At 46.4% G+C, this 23,708-nt stretch overlaps 1 protein-coding gene across 1 annotated transcript in view; it reads right to left on the reverse strand.

Moving 5' to 3' along the window:
* CDA (cytidine deaminase) overlaps positions 1-23,708 on the reverse strand; it is a 26,608-nt gene continuing 2,900 nt past the window's right edge. The window contains exons 2-4 of the mRNA XM_004377170.1: positions 10,951-11,062; positions 4,325-4,382; positions 1-117 (exon numbers count right to left, since the gene is read on the reverse strand). Of these exons, the coding sequence (XP_004377227.1) occupies positions 1-117; positions 4,325-4,382; positions 10,951-11,062 (287 nt within the window). The remainder of the gene's footprint in view (positions 118-4,324; positions 4,383-10,950; positions 11,063-23,708) is intronic.

The raw sequence follows: 23,708 nt of genomic DNA on the forward strand, positions 1-23,708 counted from the left end.
TCACTGGATCTTCTGCAGGTCCTCAGGGCCAAAGGAGGCAGGCAGCAGCTCCTTGACTGTCCTGACGACGTACGTGCCATCGGGCTTGGTCATGTAGACGGCCCAGTCGGTACCAAACTGGAAGAGAGGCAGAGCCACTGTGAGATAGGCAGTGTTGTCCAGGGGTTAGGACTGACCTGGGCTTGAGCCTGGCCCTACCACTTATTGTCTAAAGTCCCCCTTGGAGCCTCAATTTTCCCATCCTTAAAATGGGGATGACCATAATTGTACCTGGCTCATGGGGCTTGGGGGAGGATGGAATGAAAGAATGCATGTTAAGCAGTTAGCCCTGTGCTTGGCACATTCTCAACAGGGGACAAATGCCCCGAGCTGTGATTAAGGGACTCACTCAGGACTTTCTAAGAACAATATCTAACCCCTGGAGCCAGACCTCCCTCTGCCATGATGAATCTCAACTAATGTCAGCTTCCCTTGCAGCATCTTGTTTACCACTCACAACCAGGTGGATGTGTCTATCTGCTTCGTTGCCGTGTGCCGTGGAGTCCATTCCCACCCTATAGTAGAACTGCCCCATAGGGTTTCCTAGGCTGTAATCACTACAGGAGCAGATCACCGGGTCTTTTCTCCCGCAGAGTGACTGGTGGGTTCAAACCACCAAACTTTCAGTTAGCAGCCGAGCACTTAACCATCGCGGCCCCAGGGCTCCTCCTGCTACATTACACACCAGGATTGCACATGTGTTACTTCGTTATCCACTCTTGGAGGGAGGTGCTATAATTATCCCCATTTTACTGATGAGGAAACTGAGGCTTAGCAGGGTAAAGTCAGAGAAACAGAAGTTTTAGCCCAAATCTGTCTCCCGATCTTTCTCCATACACTACCAGGAGCTTCTACTTGCTGGCCGTGTGACCTTGGGACAGTCATTAAACTCTATGGGGCTCATGTCTTGATCTGAAAAATAGTTCTAGAGAAGGGAGAATGTACCAGGAAGGAATGTTCTAGATGGTGAGTTAAATCAGCTGTGGCATAATGGGACGAGCCCTGGAGTTGGAGTCAACAGACCTAGGCTCTACCTGGTCAGGTGCTGTGAGATTTAGAGACAATGGGCATAAAGTACCTGTGCACATTGCCTGGCATGTAGTAGATGCGCAATTCATGGAAGCTCAATTCAAGAATCTAAGTCTTAAGTCGTACAGGTGTGTATAGATAGACGGACATCCTCTCAGGCAGACGGGCAATTGAATTGGGGTGGGGGTGGGGAATAATTGGTTTGGCGTGAAAATCGCACCATTGTAGGGTATCTGAAGCCTGTCCCTGTTTCCGTTGATCCCAACTGATTATGTTGCTTGCTAGTGGCTGCTTGGATTTGCAGCCTGCTGTGCTTGCAAACGTCTGTCTGCATTACCCAGTTATTACCAGGCACAGTCCGTCTTCTGGCTTTTTTAAAATTAATGTGTTAAAGAAGGAGCTTTTTCTGCTTGGCAAGCTCTGCCTGAGGGTTCGGGTGGAATTGAGCCAAGCTGAGTTTAAGCGCCAGGTCCCTGGCCCCCTCGCCTCATCTCCTTCTATATGCATTTTGGTTTCAGTTTCTTCCACCTTCAGCCTTTTCATTCGCCGTCTGTCATTTGCCAACATCTAATCTATTTGGAGAGAACAGCAATGAGCAACTGGACCGAGTCATGGCCTGGGGAGCCAGGGACTTGGTGTCCTGATGTGGCTTCCTTATGTGACCTGAGACCTGCCACTTTGCTGGGCACTGATTTCTGCCCCTCTCAAGTGAGACGGATTCCATATTGTGAATCCAGTGCCTTAATAGTGGTCTGTTTCATGTGGATCTGGGAAATAAGTTCTGCGAACTGCGCCTGGTTTTGCAGTCCTGGCAGGAAGCAGAGGAAGATGGAGATGTTAGTATGGTCAACAGATGCTTGGAAACCCCAAGGCACAAAAACAAATCTGAAACAACCCCCTGCAAATACAAACAACTCCAAAAGCAGAAGCCCCCATGGACCAAGCAGCTCCCAGACGGTTCAGTACCATCATGCTTCCTCCATGGCAGAAAAGAAGTTTGCCTGCTTTATAGAACCATAAAGGCAGAGAGGCAGCAAGGAGGAGCATGGGCTTCAGAGTGAGCCTGGTTTGGGCGTGCATGCCAGCTCGCCACTAGCGCACGTATGTCACTTCAGGTCTCTGAGCCTCAGGGTACTTAGCTGGAAATGGGGATAACAAGACACACACTTCCCTAATAGGCTTGGGGTGCGATTAAATGCGATGCTATATACAGAGGGGAGTCCCTGGGTGATGCAGTTAATGCACTTGGCTGCTAACCAAAAGGTTAGAAGTTCAAGTCTACCAAGAGGTGCCTCAGAAGAAAGACCTAGTTAGCTACTTCTGAAACATCAGCCATTAAAAGCCCTATGGCGCACAGCTCTGCTCTGACACACATGGAGTTGCCATGAGTTGGAGGTGACTTGAAGGCAACAGGTTTGATTTACAGAGATGCTGATGATGTCATGTCAGAGCCCAAGGGCCTTGGGGTTCTCTGAGCTGGTGGCTTTCATCTTTTGGGACTCTGGAAGACATAGACCTCCTTGAAAATCCATGAAAGCCACTGACATTTTCCACTTCACCTCTTAAAATATACATATACACATAAAAAATTTCTACCAACCCCAGATTAAGAACCCACAGTGTAATCCACCCCTTTGTTTTTTTGGAGTTGAAGAAATCCATGCCTTCTATCAACATGATCTTTGTAAAAAGTACATCAGATCCTTTTAAGTCCCTTCTTTAAAACATCCAGTGGCTTCCCTTTATTCTTGGAGTAAAATACTCTCTCTCACACCTGCATGATCTAGCCCCTGTCCACCCCTCTGACTTCCCATCCTATCACCCCACCCCCACCCCCCTCACCACCCTTGAGCACCTTTGGCCTTCATGCTACTTATCAAACTCACCAAGCATGTGGGCATTAAACTTGCTGGTGCCCCTGCTGGAAATCTCTAGGCCTTTGTCTCTCTCATCCTTCTTCATTATTTAGATCTCTGCTCAAATATCATCTTCAAAAAGAGGCCTTTCCTGACCATCTAAAGTAGGAGTTGGCAAACCTTTTTTATAAAGTGCCAGATAGTAAATATTTCAGGCATTGAAGACCATATAAAGAGCCCTGGTCGTGCAACAGTTAAACACTTAGCTGCTAACCGAAAGGTTGATGGTTCGAACCCACCAGCCGCTCCATGGGAGAGAAGACCTGGCTGTCTGCTTCTGTAACTATTACAGCCTAGGACGCCCTATAGGGGAAGTTCTATGCTGTCACACAGGGTCGCTATGAGTCGGAATTGACTCAGTGGCCAACAACAACAGCAGGCCATATGGCCTCTGATGCAACTGGTAATTCTACCGTTGAGGGCCAGGGCACAAGAAGCCCTGGTGGTGCAGTGGTTAAAGGGCTCAGCTGCTAACGGGAAGGTCAGCTGCTCTGTAAGAGAAAGATGTGGAAGTTTGCTTCCATAAAGATTTACAGCCTTGAAATCCTACGGGGCAGTTCTACCCTCTCCTATAGGGTTGCCGTGAGTCGGAATCTACTAGATGGCAATATTTTTATGGGTAGGGCCAGAGCAGCCATAGGCAATATGTAAATGAATGAGTGTGGCTGTGTTCCAATAAACTTTTGTTTACGAAAACAAGCAGCAGGCTCGATTTGGCCCAAGTGCCATAGTTTGCTGACCCTAGTCCCTGCGTGGTACAATTGGTTAATGTGCTTGACTGCTAATCGAGAAAGTTGGAGGTTGGAGTCCACCCAGAGGTATCTTAGAAGAAAGGCCTGACAATCTACTGCTGGAAAAATAAGACATTGAAAACCCTAAGGAGCACAGTTGTACTCTGACACACATGAGGTCTCCATGAGTTGGAGTAAACTCAATGGCAACTGATTCAGCTGGATCTAAAGTATCACCTGCTGTCTCGTTGGTCACTCTCGACTCCTTTCCTGCATTCCTTTCTCTATAGCTCTCTCAGAAACTCTACTGTTTATTGTCTATCTCTTGCACTAGACTATAAACTCTGGGAGGGCAGGGCCTTGCCTGTCTTTTTCACGGCTTCATCCTGGAGCCAGCTCAGTGCCTGGCACAGAGTAGACACTCAATCAGCAAGTATCTGTTGAATGAAAGGATCATTGCCAGTGATCCATGCAAGCTGAGGAAGAAGGCCTTAGAGGCCTGCTAACTGAGTGAACAGGTCAGCAGCTCTGTCTTCTTCCTGGTGGTCTGGCATTGCTTCCACAGCCTGGGAAAGGTTTACCTTTCAGAAAGGAAAAGAAACTGCTTACCTCTCTCATGACTTGCCTGCAGGCCCCACACGGTGAGATAAAATCATCTTGCAAGTCACTGGGGAAGCAGAGAGTCAAACTCAGATCAGTCACTCCTGAGGCATGAGGACAATTGCTAAGGCTCAGGCCCTGGGTCACTGCCCGGCTCCAGATCTGGTCACGCCATGTCCTAGAGGCCAAGAAGAAGGTGGCAGGGTGGCTTCCCACACTTCCATGAGTCAATAAACCTTTAGTGAGCACTTAACTGTCATATACAATGATTAAGGAGGCTTTGTCTCTGGTCTTCAAGAGACTGCTTAGCCAAGCGGCCAACAGAAAACTAGAAGCGTTATCACAGTGAAGTGTTTATATATCTACATCCACACAGTAAACAAAATGTAGTAAGAACACACTGGTAATCCTGCCTCAGTCCTGTGGAGTAAGAGAGAATATTTTATGGGGGAGGTGGCATTGGGCCTGGTCCTTGGAGGAAGAGTAGAGTCCACAAGTCACCATTTAGTCAGCACCTACTATGCATCAAGCTCTGTACCAGGCACTCAACATACATTATTTTATTTAACTCGCAGTACAACCTGGATGTCAGGATGACCATTTTATGGGTGAAGAAACAGTGAGATGATGCAATGGAAGTGCTGTTCTGAAGCCCTGGGTTTTTCTGTAATACAGGCAGAGGGAAGAGTATGTGCAAAGGCCCTGAGGTATGAAAGAAGTAGACATGTTGAAAGCCAAAGAGAAAAATGGGCTGCTAGCATCTGAGAAATCCAAAGAAAAGTAGCTTATAGCCAACAGGTTGCTTATGAGAATGTAGGCCTCTCCAGAAAGTCCTCCAGCTTAGAGGAGGACAAACAATAGCGTTGAAAGAAGCAGGCATTAACCATCTGAACCTCCAACCCTGCTGGCACACCAGAGATGAAGCCAGTAGCCACCATCGCCCTGGCTCCTCTGAACTGCAGCTCTGGGCTACCCCTGGGGAGTGCAAGAGCGGCTCCTCCATTTGCTAACTACAGTGGTGTCATCAGGGGGGTGCGGGCTACACCCCCAACACTGTCAGGGGGTGACACCAAAATGATCCTAGGACCCAGCAGCAGCGAGTGGGCCAGCGCTTTCGGGGGAGGAGCCACCAAGGCAGTGGCATCGCTAGGGTTGGTGTCACCTGTCATCCAGTGTGGTAACTCATCACCCCCCATCACCTGCCAGCCAGGGTGCAGGCGGCCGGGCTGTAGCGCCCACCATTGGATGAGAGGAGGGTCTTAGCCTTGGCCAGTGGGAGAGCAGAGGGGCTGTGGGGAGCCACAGAGGGTGGTCTGGGAGCGGCTGGGCCCTGCGTGGGGTTAGAGCAGGGCCGGGCCACTCCACCCATTGGGGGGTTCCCTGGCCAGCCCCACCCACCCTGGAGGGTGACACCAAGTTACTGCACTAGGTGACACCAATCCTAGTGACACCACTGGCTAACTTGGTGTGACTTTGACCAAGTCATTTAACCCACCCCAGATTTGCTTGTCTGCAGAATGTGAGCAATAACATCATCTATTTTGTAGGAATGCTAGAAGATAAAATGAGATAAAGTGTGTAAAGTTTTTGTAAACTTTAGAATGCTATACACATAGTGTTATGTTGCTGTTGTCGTGTGCTGCCGAGTCAATTCTGACTCAGAGCAACCCCATACGACAGAGTAGAACTACCCTACAGGATTTTCTTTGCTGTAATCTTTATGGAAGCAGAAGGACAGGTTTTTCTGGGTGGGTGGAGCTGCTGGGTGGGTTCAAACCACCAACCTTTTGCTTAGCAGCCGAGCACTTAACTGTTGCACCGCCTACTACTTACTGAATAGTTATTGCTGTTGCAATTTAGTACTTTATAATATACACTTTATTATATACTATGTGCTCTATATACTATTTTATAATTAATTTATCTTATTAAAGATATCATATTTCATAAACCGGAGGATCAGCAAAAACAAGGGAAACCCTCAATGAGATGCATTGGCACAATAGCTTCAACAATGGGCTCAAGCGTATCAAACATCATGGAGATGGTCCAGGATGGAGCAACATTACATTCTGTCATACATAAGTTGCTGACTTAATGGTAACTAACAACAATAACACTATGTATTAACGATAATTGTTGTACTGTTTAATGTGTACCTAGAATGTGCCAGGCACCCTGCAAAATATTTTATATGCATTACCTCATCTTAATCACCAAATATTTATTGAGCACCTACTATATGCCAGGCACTGTCATAGTGCTGGGGATACAGCTGTGAACAAAACAGACAAAAATTAAACTCAGGAGTTTATAGTGTACTGAGGGGAGCCAGCCAACCAACCAGCCAACCAACAACCGATCAACTAACCTTGTAGCAAATGGAGATAGCGGCAGACGCTATGAAGAAGAATAAACAGGTAAAGAGGACAGAGAGTGATGGGGTGCTATTTTGTTTTATCCTCATGATAACTCCCTTGTATGCTTGGAGTCCAGTCAAAGAATGATTCTGTTCCATGGAAAGGTGAGGTCCTTTCTGAGCGTGCTCCCAGCATCAGAACAACAGCCCGTGGGGACATGAGAGGGGCGGGGACCCCTGCCCAGGATGCCACTGAGCCAAATCAATCGTTCGGATCACTGGATGACAGGTGTTGCAGCCAGAGGCCTCTCGTAAGCTCTTTGGAGGTTGGACTCTGTTATTCTTTACTTCATTCCACAAATGGTGATCAAGAGCCTGCTGTATGCTAGGCCCTGGGGCAGGCACAGGGAAGGAGGAACAAAGACCCGTCAGACAATCCTTGCCTCCAGGACCTTACTGTCTGAAGAAACCAAAACCAAACCAAAGCCATTGCCGTCGAGTTGATTCCAACTCATAGCAACCCTATAGGACAGAGTAGAACTGCCCCGCAGAGTTCCCAAGGAGTGCCTGGTGGATTCGAACTGCCGACCTTTCGGTTAGTGGCGTAGCACTTAACCACTGCGCCACCAGGGTTTCCACTGTCTGAAAGGGGAGATAAAATGAGCATGTAAATGCTGCAACACAGGCCATGGGCCATGGGAGAGGCACTCCAAGTGAAAGTGCTGCTTTGTGCCAGGCGCTGTGCTTAAGACCTTATGTGTAGTAACTCTTTAACACCTTAAAAAACCTATAAAGTGGGGACTATCTGGGTGGTGCAAATGGTTAATGCACTCAGCTATTAGCTGAAAGGTTGGAAGTTTGAGTCCACCCACAGGCACCTCAGAAGAAAGGCCTGGTGATCTACTTCTGAAAAATCAGCCATTGAAAACCCTATGCAGTATAATTCTACTTGGACACTCATGGGGTCGCCATGAGTTCAAATCAATTTGACAGCAACTGGTTTTTATCTAGGTACTCTTATCATCCATATGCTACAGATCATGAAAGGTGAAGTGACTTGCCCAAGGTCACAGAGGTAGGAAGTGGCAGAGTCAGGATTTGAACCCAGAATCTAGGTTCTTGACCACTCTGTCTTTGGTAGTTGAATGCCTAATAATAATAAGTAAAAAAAATAACTTCCATATATTGCATACTCTGTGCCAGGAACTGTACAGAAATAAATTTGTTGAGTCTTCATAACAGCCCAGTGACTAAGGTTTTACTCATCTTTATTTCAAAGATGAAAAACCAGGCTCAGAGAGGTTAAGCAACAGGCCCGAGGTCACACAGTAAGTTAACTGACAAAAAAAACCAAATCTATTGCTGTCGAGTGGATTCTGACTCATAGTGACCCTATAGGGCAGAGTAGAACTCCGCTATAGAGTTTCCAAGGAGTGGCTGGTGGATTTGAACTGCCAACCTTTTGGTTAGCAGCCAAGCTCTTAACCACTGCGCCTCCAGGGAAGTGGAGCAGAATTTGAAACCAGGTCTAACCCCAGAGCCTGGGCTTTTAACCATTCCTCGACACTCCTGGAAGCTTGGAAGAAAATGTATCCCCAAAAGTGCATCAGAACATTCCCTCCAAGCTTCCCCCTTTCTCAGTCTCCCCTGCCCTTCACCTTCTGCCTTTTGTTGGGTATTTACGGTTTGCTGTGGTTTGTACTGACTTTGGTCATGCACTGAAGCCGTGCTTATCAGATCTGACAGGCTGGAATCAACTTTGATGACTGCAGCCGGTATCCCAGTGCAGCAAGCTTATCTCTCTGTTAGCGAAATCCCATCCTGGGCTCTGCAGATACATGGGCTTCCCTGAGTGAACGTCTTCATCCTTACAGATCGCAAGGGGTCTCTCAGACTTCACACCGTCCCCTGCTAACAAGGGAGTTGGCATTTTCCACCCTTCTTCTAAACCCATGCTCTCAATTTAACAAATAATTAGTGCAATAATGACTGCTTTTCTGGCTCAGGGATGCCGGTACAGGCTGAATACTGAGTAGAGCCGTTGGATGCTAGAAAAACACGGGTTTTGTGTAAATAAGGGTATCTGCTAATCATTGCTAGCAATACCCAGTCATGTTTAAAAGTAGATTATGGCCAAGAGAAAAAGCCTTTCACTTAGAAAATTCTGAACAGAACAAGGCCACCGAGTCATTATCCTTTTGTTGACTTTGGCCTAATTTCCCCCAGAATATCATTATTTTCTTGGATCTGCTTTGAAATGGACTTATGTCCCCCCTTTTTACATAAAGTGTAATTCACATCCTGGTCTCTGCTCAGCCACACACAATGTTCGCAGCGTGGCCTCATTTACTCTTCCTGAAGCAGAAGGGAAGCCAGGACAGACCTGGGTCCCGGGGAGGGCGCTCGATGCTGGGGCCCTTCCAGGTAAGTGCACTCTTGGCTCCAGTTGCTCAGAATCAAACCTTCAATAACCTGGACCAACTCAAGGCCAGACCAAGCCCAAGCTTAGCATCTTATAGAAGAACTGTGGGCTCGTTTCTGCCCATGGTCCCATCAGCCTTGCTGTAGAACAGCCCCTGCATTTCTGCTGCTGGCGTTTCTGTGCCAGGTAAGGCCCTACAGCTCTGCAGGAGGAAGAGAGAATTCATGCATGGTACATGACCCATAGTGCAGCCAAATGTCCCTCAAGACCAACACACTGGGTCAGCCATGCAGCCTCATGTCATTTTCTTGCATCATGAACTTGCTGCAGATACCCTCTTTGTAGACAATGAGAAGGTGCTCGTAAGAGCAAATTGTCATTAAATCAGAAGCGTAATGGGGTCCAAATGAACAAAGGAGTCCATTCACAAGGTTGACTCCTGAAGCCACTGAGTCTGGGTCCGGGGCCAACAAGCACTCAACGTGCTGCCTTTGAGGGTAAACAAACACATGGGAACTAGGCTATTTAGGGGCATGCAGAGAAAGCTGATTGGGGCTCTTGTTCAGCTGGCACCTTGGCTGGAATCTGTGCAGTCTGAACCATGATCCGTGTTTCCCTGGCTGCCACCCCACCTGCTTGTCTCCATATCCTGCCCCTGGCACACAGGGACTTTGGTGAGTGTTGCGAGTGAAGGAGTCAGTGGTGCCAAGCTGCTCGTACCAGATCGCAGTGTCAGCTCAGGAGAGCATGGAAAAGCATTTTACCTCCTGGCACAGCATGGCATAGTAGAAAGAGACCGCAAGTGGGACTCTGGAGACTCGGGCTCTTGTCCTGGCTCTGCCATTCACTCCTGAGGAAGTTCTTCAACCTCTCTGGGCCTCGGTTTCATTTTATTTATTTTTTTTGAAGGCTTTACATTTTTCTTTAATTGTTGTAAAAATACATATAACACAACATTTGCCAATTCAGCGTTCTTCACGTGGACAATTTAGCGTTATCAACTCTAACCCATAATTGTTGTCAAATTTCCCATCACCATAAACAGTAATTCACTGCCTTCCTAATCAATGAGTCTCCCCCTCCCCCTCCCTCCTACCTCTGGTAATCACTAATAAACTTTGGTCTTTATACATTTGCCTATTCTAGATAACTCATGTAAGTGAGGTCATACAACTCTGTGCATTTGTGACTGACTTACTTCACTCAGCATAACATTTGCAAGGTTCATCCATGTTGTAGCCTATATTGGGCCTCAGTTTCTGCAGCTGTAAAATGGGGGTGGTGGCAGGGGAGTCTACAGCAGGTGATTTGTAGGTTCCCTCCAGCTTTAGGTTTCCATGCTGTCTTCCTGTTGTATTTTGTAGGGATTCTGTCATACTTTGTGTTGTTACTAGAACATGAACACACCTGCCCTTGTATTAAGGAGCACTGGTGGCACAGTGGTTAAGCGCTTGGTTGGTAACTGAAAGGTCCGTGGTTCAAACCCACCAGCCCTCCATGGGAGAAAGATGTGGCAGTATGCTTCCTGAAGATCATAGCCTAGGAAACCCCGTGGGGCAGGTCTACTCTGTCCCATAGGGTCGCTATGAGTTCGAGTGACTCCACAGCACACAACAAGCCCTTGTATTCGTCTGCCTTTGTTGTTTCCCGCTGTGTAGACTCATCGAGGGCAGAGTCCATTTCTTACTTATCTCCTTATCCTCAGCCCTTGGCCCAGGGTCCTACACAGTGCCTGGCACATAGAAAGTGCCCTATAAACATGTGTTAGATGAATGAATGAGTGAATGATAGGCTCGCAGTGGATGTTGGCTGAATAAATGAATGAATCTTGCTGTGACCAGCGTTCCCACTCACCTAGCAATAGCAATTGCCCTGAAATCCTTGTACCCTTCTGAGATGGCCTTCTGGATGGCAGTCCGTTCAGCACAGACGCCCAGCGGGTAGCAGGCATTTTCTACGTTGCACCCTGAGAAGAGAGGAGAGCCTTTGGTAAGTCCAGTGGAACCACTTCCTGCTGCAAGTCTTGGGTAAGAGACTTGCCCCATTTCAGTGTAGGGAGGGCCCCGCTGCTCTGAACAAGGTGGGGGAAAAGGAGAGGGTAATTTGACCTGAAGCATTGGTAGATTCTTCAGCCCATTGGTGCAATGGTCCTTCCTGGTAGCCTCCCACTCTCATCACTTACCCAATGCCTTCGTCTTGAAGCACAGCCTGGGGGCAGGGGTAACCTAACAGGGCAGATTAACCCGGCCTCACCAACCTAGCAGAAGTCAAGGCCAAGGCAGATGCTGAGGCTTAGAAGGTAAGCAGAGTCCCAAGGCCTAGATCTAAGAGAGAAGCTATATGGTGGGGGTTCTGATTCAAAGATCGGGAATGGGAAAAATTTTTGGTGTTGGTTATCAGCTGTCAGGGTTCAATGTGAATTGTGTTACAAAACAAAACTGTCCAAACCAGTAAACAAACAAATAAAAACAACTCCCAAGCTTTGCAAAAGGGGCCTGTGATTGCACAAAAATCTTAAGGCAATCCCCAGCCTTCAATGGGAGGTGGGTTGCTAAGGTGGCACAGCCCTTAGCAAGGGACTCCTCCCCAGTGACCTTCTCAGGAGTAATCACGGGGGAAAATGGGCAAGGGCTGCTCCCGGGAGGCAGCACATTGGCATAGCCAGATTGGCTGAAAGTATTTTCAGGAAGCTGAGGCCATGACAAACGGCCATGGGAGCTGGGCTCTCCCAGACCATCAGAATGTAGTATATGGTCTGTATCACTCTACATAACTTTGCCTAAAGTGAGATATTAACTGTCCCCCAGTATTCATTTTCTCCTTCTTCCTTAAAGTAATACAAGTGACCCCCATTCCAACATGGCTGATCACCTAACTACTCAGCTTGAGACTATATTTCCCAGGCTCCCTTGAAGCATGGCGTGACCATGTGACTAAGTTTTGGCCAGTTGAATGTGACCCAAAGTGATATGGAAGACTTCTGGATCGCATTTTTTTGGTAAGGAGATTGCTTGCTCTTTTCTTCCTTCCTTTTCCTCTTCTATAGGCTGGAAGGTGGAGGTGATGGAGTGAGCCAGCTTTGAACACATGGTTTATGGTCATAAAAATGGAGAAGCAACTTGGGAAGAAATCTGGGACCCTGGTCAACTCATGGAGCAGAGCTGCCTACTTGCCCTGGACCAACTGCCTACTCTGAGTTGTTATGAGAGAGAAAAACAAAATTTTATCATGTTTGAGTCATTGTGTTTTGGCATCTTTTTGTTAAAGCAGCTTAGCTGGTAACTAGTACAGAAATTGGTACTGAAAATAAGATGCAGCCTTAGCAAAAGAGCCTAAAATATGTGGCAGTGGCTTAGTGGCTGGGCCATGTGGATGAGAAAACACAGACATTGCAAGATGGAAAGCTGATGACCCTTGTTATGCTGTTGCAGCAGATTGCTTGGTAAAGCAGAGCCTGCAATAGCCTGGAAAGCAGACCATTCACCTAACATTAAGATTTCTCTCCACCACCTGTGTGTCAATTTATTGCACTGTGGTGGCTTGTATGTTGCTATGATGCTGGAAGCTAGGCCACCAGTACTTCAAATACCAGCAGGGTCACCCAGACTAAGACAGACTAAAACAGATTAGGAAGAAATACCTGGTAATCTACTTCTGAAAATTAGCCAATGAAAACCCTATGGATCAAAACAGAGTATTGTCTGATGTAGTGCTGGAAGATGAGCCCCCTAGGTTGGAAGGTACTCAAAATACACAGTGGCTGCAACAAAGAACTCAAACATAGCAACAATCGAGTAAATGGTGCAGGCCCAGGCAAAGTTTTGTTCTGTTATGCACAAGGTCGCTGTGAATGGAAGCTGACTGAGGGTAACTAACAAGATTTCTCTATCTGGCAATGGGGATCAGCCCTGTGACAAAAATCTAATTAAGGATGCCATCTTCCCACCCAGCCTATTATTTCAGGTGCTTCCAGGCAACCACCATAAAACTGCTGCAGCAGGGATTGGTCAAGCATGGAAGACAGCTAGTATAAAAGGAGTTGGCAAGCTTAACAATTATGTCCAGAAGGAACCTTGGGCTTGCTACCCCTTATGGAAGTGATTGGAAGTAAACAGATTGGGAGGTTTTCAGGGTTTTTTTTCCCAATATGGTAAACATATATGTGACAAATTGTTTGCCTTGCCAAGATTCTTCACTTGTACAATTCAGTAAAATTACCCCGTTGCCATTAAGTCTGTTCTGACTCATAGTGACCCTATAGGACAGAGTAGAACTGCCCCATATGGTTTCCAAGGCTATAATCTTTACAGAAGCACACTGCCACATCTTTCTCCTGCAGAGCAGTGGGTGAGTTCGAACTGCTGACCTTTAGGATAGCAGCCAAGTGCTTAATAACTGTGCCTCCAGGGCTCGATCTTTCAGTAATGTTATTGTTGTTGTTAGGTGCCGTCCTATCAGTTCCGACTCAGCGACCCTATATACAACAGAATGAAACAGTGCCCAGTCCTGTGCCACCCTCACAATCGTTGCTGTGTTTGAGCCCACTGTTGCAGACACTGTGTCAATCCATCTCGTTGAGGGTCTTCCTCTTTTTCGCTGACCCTCTACTTACCAAGCATGATGTCCTCCAGGGACTGTTCCCTCCCGATAACATGTCCAAAGTACGTGAGATGAAGTCTTGCCATCCTCGCGTCTAAGGAGCATTCTGGCTGTACTTCTCCCAAGACAGATGTGTTCTTATTATTAACCTTCCCCAAATTCTCAGAGTCAGTTGGACAAAAGGTCCCAGGTAGAATGGAACCTTAGGGCTCTTTGCACAAAGTGCTGTTTGAGTTGGGGAGTATGTCAGTGCACTCCCTTCTAAAACAATCTCTCTTTCTCTCTCTCCTTAACTGGCCCATTGAGATATTTTACAAATAAAGGAAGATTTCTACCTGTGAGGCCATTCTGAACTTCCAGCACAGACATATGCAACTGTCCTGAGAGACTGGGCCTTCTGCAAGTGTGACCATTTGCTTTAAGAGCCTATTAGCAAAATCCAAGATTTGTGTGAATCATGTCTATTGCAAAGAGTGCTTTGCCTGTCAGGGATGAGGCAAGGCAGGCTGGAAGGCCGTGGCTGGAAGGGTTTGCTAGATGGGGCGTGAGACTGGCAGGGACCATAATCTAGGAGAGGCAGAAGCCAAGAGCAACCAGATCATTAAGGTAGGAGGGATGGGCAGGTGTAGGCAGGTGTGGCAGGTAAAGGGTCATATTTAAAGAAAGTCATTTCAGATGGAAATCAGGAACCTGGGTGAGGAGACTAGGTGGGGAGCCAGAGAGACTCTTTCCTTTATTCATTCTGCCCCATTGGGTTTCCAAAGAGTGGCTGGTGGTTTCGAACTGCTGACCTTTTGGTTAGCAGCCGAGCTCTTAACCACTACGCCACCAGGGTTCCATTACCCTGGGATAATCTTTAAACCTTAAATCTTAAAGCAAAAATATCCCTGAAGTCTTCTTTAAACCAAACAATACTTTAGCCAGCTTAATTAGTAAAGAACGCCTGCCTTGAGCTTTGTGCTCTTTTAAAAAAAAAACTATCTATATGGGATAAAATTGACAATAGCAACTCGAAAGGTTAGAGAAGAAACTCAGGGGGCAATGAGTCCATGTTAATAACGGAGCAATAACTCGGAAAAGGAGGCTGCACAACTTGAAGAACGTAATCAATGTCACTGAATTGAACATGTAGAAATTGTTGAATTGGCATAGGTTTTGCTGTGTACATTTTCAACAACAACACAATAAAATAAATTATTATTTAATAAAATAAAATTTCCTCCTCCCCCTCTATCTCCAACTCTCTATATCCACTTACTCCACTTTAATTTTCTTCACAGTACTTAATACCTTCCTGAAATAAATGTCTTTATTATCTATTTCCCCCATTATGATAGACACTTCATGAAGGCGGGGATTTTGTCCATATTGTGGGTCACAGTATGTCGTTATGAAGGAGTGGAACTTCTTACTTCAGTGCTGAATCTCTGAGATGCTAGGGAATAACTGGATTCTGGGCCTCCAGCAGGATCAAGTGTAATTCTCTAGGCTTGCTCAAGGGAAAAAAAAAAAAAAAAGGAAGGAAGCCGTTGGCTATGTGTTACCATCCTGAAAGGTCAGACAATTTTGTTTTGCTTCCCTAAGCCCAGAAAACAGGCCGCCATCCAACCAGGCAAGCCAACTCCATTCCTGGTATTGTCTTTGCCTAGTCTGAAATGCACATGAGACACAGTCTTGGATGGCCCTGAATTAGCCCATAATTATAAGATTGGACCAAGTAATACTATGATAATAGTGCTATTCTTATTAATGGCTTTCTTTTATTGGATAGTTATCTGCCAGGCAGAGTCCCTGAGTGGTGCAAAAGGGTAATGTGCTCAGCTGCTAACAGAAAGGTTAGAGGTTCAAATCTACCCAGATGTGCCTCCAAAAAAAATGACTGGCAATCTACTTCCAAAAAATCAGCCATTGAAAACTCCATGGAGCACATTTGTACTCTGACACACATGGAGTGGCCATGGGTTGAAGTTGATGCGACCGGCAAATGGTTTGGTTTTTGTTTTTATCTGCCAGGCACTCTGTAGACTATTTACCTGCATTACATCAGTTAATCCTTTTAACAACTCTCTAAGACAGAGATGATTATAACCTCCATTTTACAGAAGGTAAAGCTGAGGCTGGTGGCATGTAGCCAGGACTCCCATCCTGGCCTGTAAAGTGCGAAGCACTGTATTTATTCTCTCTGATATTTCACAGTAAGGCCAGGTTTTGAGGTGGTTTGGTGCTTAAGGCAGGGCTGGGATCAGATTTTACCAAGATATCAGCAAGGAAAGTTCACAAAGAGGAGACGGTGGCACAGTCACCCAGAGAAGAGAGCAATTAGAGTCCAAGTATAATGCCCAAAGCACTGTATCCAACTGATCTTTCCTGAGGGATCCTAGTAAGATTAGAGCAGCAGTTCTCCCACTCAAGCAAATGGGCATCGCAAACTCCCGGAGGGCTTTTAACAGATTCTTGGGCCCCACCCCTGGTGTTTCTGATTCTGTAGGCTGGAGTCCAAGAATATGCATTTCTAGCAAGTTCCCAGGAGATGCTGATGCTGTGGGTCTGGAGAACACATTTGAGAACCAGTGGACTAGAGAAATGTCATGCCCAGGTTCTTGAAGAAATATTCCACTCTCTTCATGTTCCTGCCTCTCTGCCCCTTTGCAAATGAGCAATTTTACGCATGAATTATATTCTAACTCAACTGTAGAGTCAAGGGGGTTTAGTAAATCTCTTCTTTGTAATGAGCTACTTTTGAGTGACAGGGGAGAGGACCAGTGGATGTGCACTGGAGGGGACAGTGGGAAGCGGGCTGGGATGAGGTGGGTAGGAGGGCTGTGGGGAGAGGAAGCAGGTTAGAGGAGCTTGCTTCAACTCAGCCTGGAAATGCTGTGGGGTGGGGGGTGGGAGCCTAGACTAGGTCAGCCGATGATGATGGTGGTCCCAAAGACAGGGAAGTGGTCACCAAGGGAAAACTCTGCCAGGCAGAGAATGGGAGCCCAGGGAAGGAATCCAGAAAGCATGGACCCGTTTGGGGGAAGATGGGTGAAGAATCAGATGTAAGGGTTAAGCCAAGGCAAGCTGGGTTCAGTGATTCACTAGGACATCCTTAAGTGTCTGTTTCTGTGTGGTTTGTTCCCCTCAGAATTCATCATAGCTGGTCCAGTAAAGTAGCTTTCCCCATAAGTGGCAGATGGAGCATATAGAGTATGGAAGTCCCAGCAGACAGAAGAGGGAAGGAGGAGAAAGACCATGTCCCAAGGTCATGAGCTGAAGAAGCGAGACTCCCCCATCCTTTGAGCGGCGCCTGCAAGGAGGTGGCAGCAGCCACAATCAAGAAGCCTTGTGTTCGGGCATCATTTCAAGATCGTTCCCAGAGCTGGGGTTGTCTCCTTGCCAGGTGTCGATATCATGTGAAGGCAGGGACACCTGGAGCAGCACCCCAGGGTTGGGGGTGGTCCTCCATGATCTCCTCCACCCATCTCCCAATTGGCCTTCCAAAGACATTAACTAGTGTCCCCATGTGTGAGGCCCTGGGCTGACTCCGTTTCCCCTCCCGGTTTTCTTTGCTTTGGCAATCTCCCTTCTGTCTCATCTTAATTCTCCTCTTTGTGTCCCCATTTCCCTTTCCCTCAACAGCTCTTTCTCACCCTCAGTACTCCTCCTCTCTGCTCCTGTCCCTCTGCTCTCCCCACAGGCAATCACCAGCTGGTAGTGCATCCTGAGAACTTAATTATAGTTTTTAATTACCATCCTAGGTGGTCCATCTGTGACAGGCACAGGGCCCTGACCAGAGTCGGGGGTAAGAGAGGGAAATGATTATAGGTTGTGGCTGTACTTTGCAGCCAGGTTTGCTTTTGAATCAGATGGGCCATCAACTGCATCTGAGGGTGGAAACTCCGAGGAGGCTGGTCTTTTCTGCTGCTGGAGAAAGTCTCAGAACTAGGCAGACCTGCCCCACTATAAACTCCCAGGGTCTGAATTCAATTGACCCTGTCTGCTTCCTAAAAATAAAAAATCAATTGATGTAGAGTTAGTTCCAACTCACAGCGACCCCAGGCATGTCAGAGTAGAACTGTGCTCTGTAGGGTTTTCAATGGCTGATTTTTCAGAAGTAGATCACCAGGCTTTCTTTTGATGTGCGTCTGGGTGGGTTCAAACCTCCAGCCTTTAGGTTAGCAGCCGAGTGCATTAACAGTTTGCAACACTCAGGGGCTCCTTATGCCTCTAATTATCTCTAAGTCATCCCATGATGCTCTATAAGGTTTCCTCTGGTTGTTCAAGGCCCTCTTCCTTCCCAGCCCTGCCTCATTGCCATCTACCCTCCCTTTGCACATCTCCCATCCCAATAAGGAGATCTAGGAGTTCTGGTAAATGTTCTCCAATTGTCTTGCTCTGCTTCTCAGCACAATTCTCTTTGCCCCCTTCCACGTATCTGCCCCGCAGCAGAAAGAGCCTGGCATTTGGAATCAGATAAAGCTGAGCCTCAGTTATCTCATTTATAAAATGTGGGTGCATTGGTTATTGGCTTGGTCTTCTTGGCAGCCTATCCCCCTTCTTCTGGCAACAGACTCACCCACTCCCCATCAAAGACGGATATGGGAACCAGCTGGCCCAATCACACTACCCCATCATGACAACAGTGATTGGCTCATGGATGGGCACGTGACTGGAGATGGACCAATCAGGGCTGCCTGCCTTTGTTCCCTGATATCTGGAGAAAGCTCATCTGCGGGATAAGAGGATACCAGAAGGATAGAGAAGGGCATGGTGACATTTGAGTTCTTGAATCCAGCGGTCCCTGATCCAAGATCTACTCTTGCTTCTTTTGGTTCTGGTTGGTTTCTGTCATTTACAACTGAAAGATCTCTGACTAATGCATAGCTCCCCTTCATGTGGTGGCTGTGAGATTACAAGAGATCTTCCATATGAAGTGTTTAGTGAGTGCTCAATCCATTTGTCTTAGACTGGGTTCTCTAGAGAAGCAAAACCAGTAAAGCATAAAAGAAAAAAAAAAAAATTTATCTCAAGGAAATGGCTCACACAGATATAGAGGCTGGAAGCTCTCCTGACTCGCATTGCAGGGGCTGACAAACCCAAGATCGGCAGGTCAGACAACAGGGCTATGGCTCACAGGCTGCAGAGACCGACAAATCCCAAGATCTGCAGGCAAGATGGCAGGTGAGCTGGTAGTTCAAGTCCTAAGAACCGGAGGTCAGATGAACAGGAGCCAGCTGCAGGATCCAAAGTGAGCAAAATCCCACAGGCCTTGCCAGAAAGTCCACTTATATTGGATGCGGTTCACTCCACCAAGGAAATTGCCTTTCAGCCAACTGGCTAGTCACAGCAGATCCTTTCATGGAGGTGATCACATTATTATCTGATCTCGTCATGGAAGTGATTACTTCATTACATGACTGCCAAACTACATCATCACTGCCAAACCACTGAGAATCATGGCCCAGACAAGTTGACACACAACCTTAACCATCACACCATTGTAGCTATGAATATTGCTGTGGTTACCTACCCACCCTGGCCCCAGCACAACCCAGCTCTGCCTTCAGCCTCCTACCTCAGTCAGTGCCTCATCATTACCCTGGCCCACCTGGTTGGGAGTCCTAGGACAATGTATGACTCATTCCTTTCCTTCATTTCTAATACTGCCATTCCCAGGCCCAGTCTAATTGGCCTATACGATATCTCTTAGATCTTTCCTTTCTCTTTATTTCTCCTGCCACAGTCCTAGTCTAAGCCATTCATTCATGCATTCAACAAGCCTTAACTGAAAACCTGCTATGGGTCAGGTAATGTGCTCACACTGTGTACATGTCAGTGAATAAAGCAGACCTTGCCCCCCGACACTGTTTTCTCTGCCCCAGCCCTCCTTGAGTGCCTGTCTGACTAATCACCTGTGAACCCCACTTTTATGTTACTCTTGTTCTCAATAGCATTCCTTGGCTCCCTACTTCCTATTTCATCAAATCCTGATGTCTCTTGTTTTCAAAAGTCTTCCACAAGGGAACTGCAAATTCTCATGGAATCCAGACTTTCTGGAGCCATTGAGCCTGGATGAACCCCCAAAACTATTACCCTGAGATAATCTTTATTTATTTTTAAAAATATTTTATTGTGTTTTAGGTGAAAGTTTACACAGCAAATTAGGTTCTCATTTAACAACTTTTGTATAAATTGTTCCGTGACATTGGTTACAATTTCCACAATATGTTGGCATTCTTATTTCCATTCTGTTTGTTCTGTTTCCATTGACCTAGCTTCCCTGCCCCTCCTTGCCTTCTCAGCTTTGTTTTCTGTTAAAGGTTGACCATTTGGTCTCATATAGTTGATTGTTTAAGGGAGCACATTATTCATGGGTGATATTGTTTATTTTATAAGCCAATCTATTATTTGGCTGAAAGGTGACCTCCAGGACTTCTGAGATAATCTTTAAACCTTAAACCAAAACTATCCTGAAAACCAGACAATAGTTCAGTGTAGTCAGTAAAGAATGTCTGTCTTGAGTTGAATGGACATGGGGAATCAGGGGCGGAAAGGAGGAGTGTGCTGTCGCAGAATGGGGTGAGCAATTAGGGTCACATAACAATGTATGTATAAAATTTTGTATGGGAGACTAACTTGAAATGCAAACTTCATTTAAACTACAACAATAAAAAAAAAAAAAGAACGTCTGCCTTGAGCATTAAGCTCTTTTAAAGAACTATCTGTATGAGATCAAACTGACAACAGCAACCCCGTAGATAGGAAACTTAGGGGGCAGTGATTTTATGTTAATGAGGGAGGAACAATTCTGAAAAGGAGGGTGAGAATGGTTGCACAACTTGAAGAATGTAATCAATGTCACAGAATTGTACACATAGAAATTGTTGACTTGGTGTATGTCCTGCTGTGGATATTCTCAATAACAACAACAAATAAAATAAATTAAATTAAAAAAAAGTCCTCCACAATCTGCCTTCAAATAATAATGATGATGATATTGTAATAATGATAATACAGTAGTAGCAGCAGTAGAAGCAGTGACCATTTGTGACATCTTTATTGTGGGCATTAGCTCATTCAAAGCCTCACAACCAGGGGTGAGATTTGATCTTCAATGACTGATACAGCACAGCCACTAGCCAATCAGAGTGGATCCTGGCTGTCACGCCATCCCAGGCATACCGGCTGAATACCAGCTCTGTTCACAGCAATCCTGAAAGGTGGGCGTTATGATCACTGGTTTACAAATGTGTAAGCTGAGTCTCAGAAGGCTGAACCGTCTCACCCAGGGCCCCACGGCTGAGAAACAGCAGCACCAGAATTCAAACCCAGGAGCCTCTAACTCCAGAGACTTCACCCACACCTACAACCTCCCTGAACCCCCACTGCTCAACAATTTCTCTAGCTGGACCAGGTCCTCCCTGCCATTTAAACAGGCCCCTCCTGCTCACCCTCATTTGCTTGCTCATTCCACAAGCCTCGGTTGTGGCTCCCACCTGGAGCTGTGCTAGATGAGGGGATATCCATGGGGGCAGAAAACTTGTTGCCATTGAGTCAATTCCGACTCGTGGTGACTTCATGTGTTACAGAGTAGAACTGCTCCATAAGGTTTTTTTGGCCTTATTCTTTATGGAAGCAGATTGCCAGGACTTTTTATTTATTTATTGTAATTTAGATGAAGGTTTACAGAACAGTTTCTCATTAAACAGTTAGCACACATATTGTTTTATGACAATGGTTAGCAACCCCACGACATGTCAACACTGTCCCTTCTCAGTCTTGGGTTCCCTATTACCAGTTTTCCTGTCCCCTCCTGCCTTCTAGTCCTTGTCTCTGGACTGTTGTGCCCCATTAGTCTCATTTTGTTTTATGGGGCTGTCTAATCTTTGGCTGAACGGTGAACCTCGGGAGTTGCCAGGACTTTTGTACTGTGGTGCCGCTGGGTGGGTTTGAACCACCAACCTTGAGATTTGTAGCTGAGAGCACACTGTTTGGGCTACTCAGAGCTATTCTGTTCACTGCAATAGCCCCAACACCTGGCACATAGCTGGTGCTCTGCAAATATCTGTGGAATGAAAGAATCAATATGAGGATGGCCAAGGCCTGGACCTAACACAAGGGAGCTCACAATCTAGGGAGGGTGCTCATGAGTGAAGGTTTACCTTCTTTTTTGAGGGTTGAAAAGAATAAAAGACCAGAGCATTCTAGCATGTGGCACCCCTGGCTTTGGAGGGGTGATGAAACTGTTCGAACATCTCTTTGTTTAAGCAGGACACCAGCCCTATGCTGGAAAACATGTGCAAAAGGCAGCCACCCTGGCTCCCGAGTGCAGGAAATGCTGCCCCCTGACATGCTGCACCCCAATCCATGCCCCCTCCCCCTTTGCCTCTCGAAACTTACTCATTTTTCAAGGCCCAATTCATTCATTCATCCAATCAGTCAACAATTACTGAGCGCCTACTGGAGGCCAAGGAGTCCCTGTGTGGTACAGATGTTAATGTTCTTGGCTACTTACTGAAAGATTGGCAGTTCGAGTTCACCAATGTGCACCTTGGAAGAAAGGCCTGGTGATATACTTCCGAAAAATTAGCCATTGAAAACCCTATGGAGCACAGTTCTGCTCTGCCACACGTGGAGTCACTGTGAGTCAGAATCGGCTCCATGGCAACTCTTATTGGTACTCTGGGCCAGGCAGGTGCTATATGGTTGCAGGATAAGGCCAATGGTACAAAGATCCAAGACACAGGCCCTGCCCCCTGGAGCCCAACGGTTAGTGGGAGAGGCAGCTATGTAAATGGACAGCGACAATACTGTGAAATAACTACTACATAAGGGATCAGCCTAGGTGCTGGGGGCATACGAGCAGGGCCCCTCTCTGTATACCATATGGTGGGGATATGAGGATGTTTGAGAGAATAGATGGCTGAATCCATGATCAAGGCCCGTAGATGTGGAGCAGTGTTGCAGTAGTTGCAGTGTTGCTTATGGTGGTGGTTAATGGTTAATACTCATCTGAGCCATCAGTTCAGGCCTGAATGTCAGTGTGACACTTTACTCCTACTGAACAGTGGACTTTGGAGTTGAGGCAGATCTGGGTTCGAATCTCAACTATGTGATCCTGGGCATTTAACCTCTCTGAGCCTGTTTCCTCCTCTGCAAAAAAAACAAAAAAAAAAAAACAAAAAAACAAACCTGTTGCTATCAAGTCGATTCTGATTCATGGTGACCCCATGTGTGACAGAGTAGAATACTCCATAGGGTTTTCTCAGTTGTAATCTTTGTTTTTTTCTTTTTTTAAAATCGTGCTTTAGGTGAAGGTTTACAGAGCAAATTAGTTTCTCATTAAACAATTAATACATGTCTTGTTTTGTGACATTGGTTGCCAACCCCACAATGTGTCAACACTCTCCCCTTCTCGACCTTGGGTTCCCCATTTTCATTCATCCAGCTTTCCTGTCCCCTCCTGCCTTCTTGTCCTTGTCCCTGGGCTGGTGTGCCCATTTAGTCTTGTATACATGGTTGAGCTACATGTATTATTGTTTGTTTTATGGGCCTCTCTAATCTTTGGCTGACAGGTGAACCTCAGGAGTGACTCAGTACTGAGTTAAAAGGTCTTGGCTGTAATCTTCATAGAAGCAGATCACCAGGTGTCATGGATTGAATTGCGTCCCCCAAAAATATATGTATCAATTTTGGCCAGTATTGTGTGATTTTCCATCATTTTGTCATCTAATGTGATTTTCCTGTATGTTGTAAATCCTACCTCTATGATGTTAATGAGGTGGGATAGGTGGCAGTTATGTTAATGAGGCAGGACTCAATCTACAAGATTGGATTGTGTCTTGAGCAAATCTCTCTTTTTTTTAAATTGTAGAGCCAATCTCTTTTGAGATATAAAACAGAAAAGTGAGCAGATCACTGATCAGCCTTCGAGTGGACAGCCCAGTAAAACCATGAGAGTAACGAGGTACAGGAGTCCAGTGACAAGGCCCAGAAGGCAGAAGGGGAGTAGGAAGCTGATGATAGGG

Source organism: Trichechus manatus, unplaced genomic scaffold, assembly GCF_000243295.1.
Source record: "Trichechus manatus latirostris isolate Lorelei unplaced genomic scaffold, TriManLat1.0 scaffold00048, whole genome shotgun sequence".
In the NCBI taxonomy this organism is placed as follows: domain Eukaryota; kingdom Metazoa; phylum Chordata; class Mammalia; order Sirenia; family Trichechidae; genus Trichechus; species Trichechus manatus.